This window comes from Chelonoidis abingdonii, chromosome 22 (assembly GCF_003597395.2).
Source record: "Chelonoidis abingdonii isolate Lonesome George chromosome 22, CheloAbing_2.0, whole genome shotgun sequence".
Classification (NCBI taxonomy): domain Eukaryota; kingdom Metazoa; phylum Chordata; order Testudines; family Testudinidae; genus Chelonoidis; species Chelonoidis abingdonii.
In genome coordinates, this window is record NC_133790.1 from 20,331,021 (window position 1) to 20,337,027 (window position 6,007).

The following is a 6,007-nucleotide window of genomic DNA, read 5'->3' on the forward strand; positions in this document are numbered from 1 at the left end:
TGCTGTCCCTTTAAGAATCTGGTCCAGCACGGATCACATGAGCAGTATTTCAGAGCACAGTGAGAGGGGCTTGCTGCAGGCTCTCTTCTTTCGAGCTCCATTTTGTAGCAGTGGCAGAGGGAGCAGCTATAGGCTGAGATTTTCGATTTAGTCGAAAGGGAAAGTTCTTTGCAAGGATTCAAGATGCCCATGTTTGTTATTAACACCAACGTGAGCAAGGATGCAGTGCCAGAGAGCCTGACTGGGGAGATCACCCAGCAGCTAGCAAAGGCTACAGGCAAGCCTGCCCAGGTGAGTTCAGGAGGCTAACTCTCCTCCCACCCCAGCGCTGTACACAGGGGTATGTCTATAACTTGCAGCTGAAAGAGCAAATTGTACAATGTAAGGATGCCGCAGTGAGCCTGAATCCTTGGTAGTGTTCTCCTAGATGCTTCCTTTCTAATCTAGAGGAAATGGAAGTGATTCTCTTGTAACGATTCTCCCTGTAAAAGGGGAGACCTCTAATTTCTACTGCTGCAGGCAGCTTTTAGTTCAGTCGGTCGCCTGGGAGTGAGGCGAGACAGGATGGAAGGACTGAGCGAGCACATGGAGGCTTGCTGGCATGGCCCGGGTGGGGGTTGGTTTCTTCTTCTCTGCCGCCAACGGAATAACTGAATGTGCTTCTGACTAATATGTAGAAGTGACACTGCACAATGAAGCCCTTCTCCTTCATGGGCAAGGCCAGGGTGTTGGCTCTATAGGTGCAGGAGGGGGTTCTTCCATGCTTATCTCCTAGAAAAGCAAATAAGCTAGCTCTGTCTTCCAGAGTTAGATGTGTTTGTAGGAGGGAACTGTTCTGTTAGAATAGGTAGGGCTGTAATGGGAGTATAGATTAGGAATATTCATCATGCAAACCTCTTGTGTTTCTTACTAACCCAGCATGCTGTTCTCACCAAGTAGTTTTCTCTACTGATCTCCACAAAAGCCAGATCAAAGTGGGCCTTTGTTATTAAAGAGTGATGGGTACAGAAGACTAATGTTATGTGAGGTCACTTTTTTTTTCTTACTGATTTGGGATGCAATGAGGCCCAGTGGGTTGGAAAAACCTTCTGTCATAGAGGGCAGCAATGGGTAAGAGAGAGTGTGCGAGCCACAGGCAGCTGCAGAGAATTCATCTTAAAAATAAATACAGTTTCAAATCCTGTTCAGCCAGAAAAATGTTTATCTACTATCTAGCACACATAGAGGCTCTTGGTCCTCATAGCTCTCAAATCACTTTACAAACATGGGTATGTGGCTCCACTTAACAGAGGTATAGAGAAGCTAAGTGGCTTGCCCAAGGTCATCCAGTGGCTATTATCAATGCTAGCATCATCTTTAAATTTTCCACTCGTGCTACTATAATAGGGGCTAAAGCTCTGGGAGTATCAGAGTGGACAGCCCATTAGTGTTTAGATCACCCTGTTATCTTAACATGCCCCTAAGCAGGGTTAGGAGATGAGGTGGCCAAATGCCAATGGTCTTTTTCCATGAGCACTCCATGAGTTGCAGTCATACTGCTGGAGTTGTACCAGTGTGAAATGTGAACAAAAAGGCTAGTGTACACACCACCAGTGAATCGGTGGCAGAGCAAGCAAGAGAACAGAGCCCTCCTGATTCCCTGACCTGTGCTAAATCTACTAGACAACAGATGCCTTGAAATGTTACAGATTTATGGGAGCAATCGGAATGGTCACTGTGATGTGCTCCTGCTTACAACTTGTGTAGAGGCTAACAGTTACAGCCCTCACCAATGGCTAAACATCAACTGGCTAGAGAGCGAGTTCGATTCAGGCACTAGTCTCAATGAGGGGGAACGCTACACCTTTGCAGGAGTGGAAGATGTCTTTACAGAATTATTTAAAAAAAGGAAAAAATGTAAGCTGGGGAGCTAAATCACTGCATGTCTGACTATGGGCTGGTCTAGACTACAGGGGAAAATCAATCTTAGATACGCAACTTCAGCTATGTGAGTAACGTAGCTGAAGTCGAATATCTAAGATCGGATTACTCACCCGTCCTCACCGCGCGGGATCGATGTCCGCGGCTCCCCCTGTCGATTCCGCAACTCCATTGGGGTTGGTGGAGTTCCGGAATCTATATAAGTGCGCTCGGGGATCGATTGTAACCCGCCGATACGGCAGGTAGTGTAGACGTAGCCTAAGGTACTGTACTACTGCAGTGTTGCTTTAGAAATGTGTATGATTAAACACCATTTGTGCTTGCAGTAGCTAATTCCAGAAAACAAGCCTGCTCTCTGGATTCCAAGTAAAGACACATCAGGAGAGAGAGGAATATTACCTGATCACCGGTTGTTGATTTGTTTCGCAGTACATAGCTGTGCACATTGCAGCTGATCAGCTTATGTCCTTTGGGGGCTCCACCGATCCCTGTGCCCTTTGCAGCCTTCACAGCATTGGAAAGATAGGAGGACAGCAGAACAAGAGCTATACCAAGCTGCTATGTGACCTGCTCACTAAACAGCTGCACATACCTGCAGACAGGTAAGGGTGCACCAGAGTGACATTCCAGTTATCAGCTGGTCTAAAATTACTACTTTTTTGTATTCTTGTTGTCTGTTTTTTCACACCTGAGGGTTTTTTCTAGCTTTCTTTCAGCTAGTTTCAATAAAATACTGCAAATAGGGCTCTTGCATAAGACTCCTAACTGAACAAGTCCTTCATCTTGCAAGCCTTTTAGTGTGTGCTAGTGCCATGAATTGGCCTTTTCTGGATTAATGTGATTCAGGCTGGCTGTCAACCTTTCCAGACTACTCTGTCCTTTCAGGAGTCCGATTTGTCTTGCGTACCCCCAAGTTTCACCTCACTTAAAAACTACTTGCTTACAAAATCAGACCTAAAAATACAAAAGTGTCACAGCATGCTATTGCTGAAAAAAAGCTTACTTATTTTTACCATATAATTGTAAAATCAATTGATATATAAATATTGAACTTGCATTTCAGCATATAGTATATAGAGCAGTATAGACAAGTCATTGTATGAAATTTTAGTTAGTACTGACTTCACTAGAGCTTTTTATGTAGCCTGTTGTAAAACTAGGCAAATATCTAGATGAGTTGATATACCCCCTGGAAGACCTCTGTGTACCCCTGGTTGAGAACCACTGGGCTAATAGACTAACTCTAATCCCAAATGGCTGACTAATGCAGTATAATCAGACCCTTAGGGGTTAGGATGAAATATGATGAACACGTATAATATTCAGTGGTGGGTTGTTTTTGGTCAGGCATGAAGGGAGATCACTGGGCAGATGGGGAGCTGGAAGGTAGGCAAGGGGACCCAGAAGAATTCTGGCACTTGGCAAACAGCTGCAGTTCTGTCAGCCAGCAAGGAAATAGAGCAGCTGTGCTCACTGGCAAACAGCAGGAGAAAGCTGCTGCTGCTGCCTACATGTGGAGAAGCTGGAAGCTGCAGTCAGCCAGAAGAGCCCATTTGGTGTTGGCAAAAAGTTGCAGCACTCAAACTCTTTGATCTCTCCTGCAGTTCCAGACATGTCACTAAAATGCAAGGAAGAAAAGGGAGTGTGCTGGAGGGTGTGAGCTTTGGCAAACCCAGCTTGCCAGTGCTTGGTAAAGTATTGGAGAAGGGAAGTTGTGGGTGGTGCAGCTTTTGAGTGTAAGCCAAAATTTACTGGTAAAGACCTTGCTAGCTTTTCTAAAAGTTTAAAATGGAAAATGTGAAACCACATCCCTTGGAGGGTGGGAGGGGGAGTGATTTCCTCCCCTCCCCCCCCCCCCCCCCCCATTTCCGTTACAAGTAATAATGGGTAGATGATTAGTGCATGAAAGCTAACACTTGTCATGGTCAGCATATCTACTTTTTTTTTTCTTTAGAGTCTACATCAACTACTATGATATGAATGCTGCTAATGTGGGCTGGAATTGTTCCACCTTCGCATAGGGCACTCCCATGTGAGCAAAGAGGCTATTCCTGGACCTGCACATCTCCTGCCTGTTAGCAGACCATGGCACAAATTGCTCTTCCCTGCACTTTGTGCACTGTCACGGATGACGGTTCCTTGCTGGTGTGTTCACATTACTGTTTTAACATTCCTTTTGTTTTCTACATATAGAAAACTAATAAAGATTTAGAAGGAAGTGCCATGGTGTGAGCCTAACAAGTGCTTTTCTGTCTTGTTGAACTACGGTGTCCTAGGAACAAGGATGCTCTTATGAGGCCAAATAAGTCTCATAACTTTGCACTGAGTCACGTGAAAACTGATTTAGATTGAGTACTGGCACCATAACAGTGGTGGTTAGAATGAGCTCTTACTCTTTCAAACATCATAGAATTGTGCGTGTATTTTCTATGATGCTTGGAAGAGTAGCATCGCTGCCTTTCAAAACTAAAAAAATGAAATGGCTGCCAGCTCCTGGCATTTCTGTGGAGGCTGCCTTGCCATCCTTGAGGTTTCAGGAGAAGGAAGTCCTATCAGGATTTGTCTAGTTAAGAAATCTGCCTAAGTATAGAGCAGCATGAGGAAGCCTTGCCCTGTGTTTAGCATATTCCTCTAGGGATTCAATCTGAGATCTGGGTAGTGCAAAAGTAATAGGTATACACATAGCTCCTTTTCAGGCAGCAAGCAGAGTAATTTACCAGTAATCAAAATGGAGGTAGCACACTTCTTTGTTCCTTTTTAATTCCATATTGTGTAGCGCATGAAAATACATCTTAAATGCATTGTAATCCAGATGTCCTTTCATTGCCCATTTCATAGGGGTGGTGTTCAAATCTGTGTCTAAAGCACATTCGCTCACATATTCACGAGCTCATTGGCTGAGTAGGTGCACAAGAATGTTCTTTAGCTGTCAGTGGCACATGCCTTCTGGGTGAGTGGTGTGTGGCTGTCTCGGGGCTCGGGATGACTGGCTACACCCCCAATGAGAAGCTGCAGCTGTGTGCCCTGCAGCACTGCTGGCTCAAGGACCAGGAGCTGAGTCCGCGTGAGCCTGTCCTGCCCCCACCGAAACTCAGGCCAGTGGCCAGCTTCTGGGAGCACTTCCTGCAGCCGGGCTCCGTCGCAGCTGCAGACTTTCAAGCTGTACAAAGCTTGTGTATTTACTGTAACTGGGATAATTATTCCTGCTTGGATTGTTCACTACTATGTCAAATACCATGTAATGAAAATGCCATATGGTATTATTGAAGTGAAGCCCAAAGTATTCCCAGGTGTCAGAATTCTAGAGACAGGAGAAATAATCCCACCAATGGAAGAAGAGCCTACTGGTCATCACTGAAGGTTATAAACTCCAGATTTGTTCCTATAAAAATGTGTTAAATATTTCCAGATATGGATATAAAACAATAAAGTTTCTCTCAGGAAAAAAAAAAATTCTACTTGCCCATTGGCTTGAGCTGGCATATTTCATTCCCCCATTGGAAGAAGATACAAAGGACAATCCCTTCTCGGACGGGTTGCTGAGTAAAGCCTGGTGCAGGCAGGATCTCCTGGGTGGCCAAGGACTTGGAATTCTCTTGGTTCCCATGGACAACACAATGCGATTAGCCTGTGTCCCACAACCCAGGGACGCTTCTCGCCAGGGGCCAGCAGAGAGCTGCCAGCTGGGATGGGGGCAGGACCCCTGGTGCTACTTGATGTTGCCGCCCAGCCCCAGACCGTGGTGGGGCCCTGCAGGGGTGACCAGCCTGGGCCTTAGGAGTCTGCCAGCTGAGGTGTGTCCAGGCCTGGCTAGCGGAGAGGAGGGGGCTGTGCAGGGGACACTCCTTGGCTGGGGCTTGGCCCAGTAAACCGTCCACTCTGACAGGCGGCCAGAGCCTGAGGCAGAGTAAAGGGCTACCCTTGCCAGGCGAGGCCTAGGGCGGAGCCAGGCTGAGCTGCCCAAAGGCACCAACTGCCTCTTTGCGCCTCCCGGGCTGTAGGGGCCGATGGCGGCCGTCTGGCCCTCTAGCTGTGCAAATCTCTATGGTTCCCTCAGTCGTAACGTAACTGCTGCGCCTGCCGACGT

The 6,007-nt window shown here is 46.6% G+C and overlaps 1 protein-coding gene and 1 pseudogene across 1 annotated transcript; both read left to right on the forward strand.

Annotated features, from left to right (window-relative positions):
* The first annotated feature begins 45 nt into the window (after positions 1 to 45).
* Positions 46 to 4,161, forward strand: LOC116837133 (macrophage migration inhibitory factor-like). Its single transcript, XM_032801310.2, has 3 exons — positions 46 to 291; positions 2,350 to 2,522; positions 3,875 to 4,161. Exons 1-3 carry the CDS (start codon positions 184 to 186, stop codon positions 3,939 to 3,941), a joined length of 348 nt encoding a protein of 115 aa, XP_032657201.1. The 5' UTR covers positions 46 to 183; the 3' UTR covers positions 3,942 to 4,161.
* An 82-nt stretch (positions 4,162 to 4,243) lies between these two features.
* Positions 4,244 to 5,373, forward strand: LOC116837132 (NADH dehydrogenase [ubiquinone] 1 beta subcomplex subunit 6 pseudogene; annotated as a pseudogene).
* Positions 5,374 to 6,007: the final 634 nt, after the last annotated feature.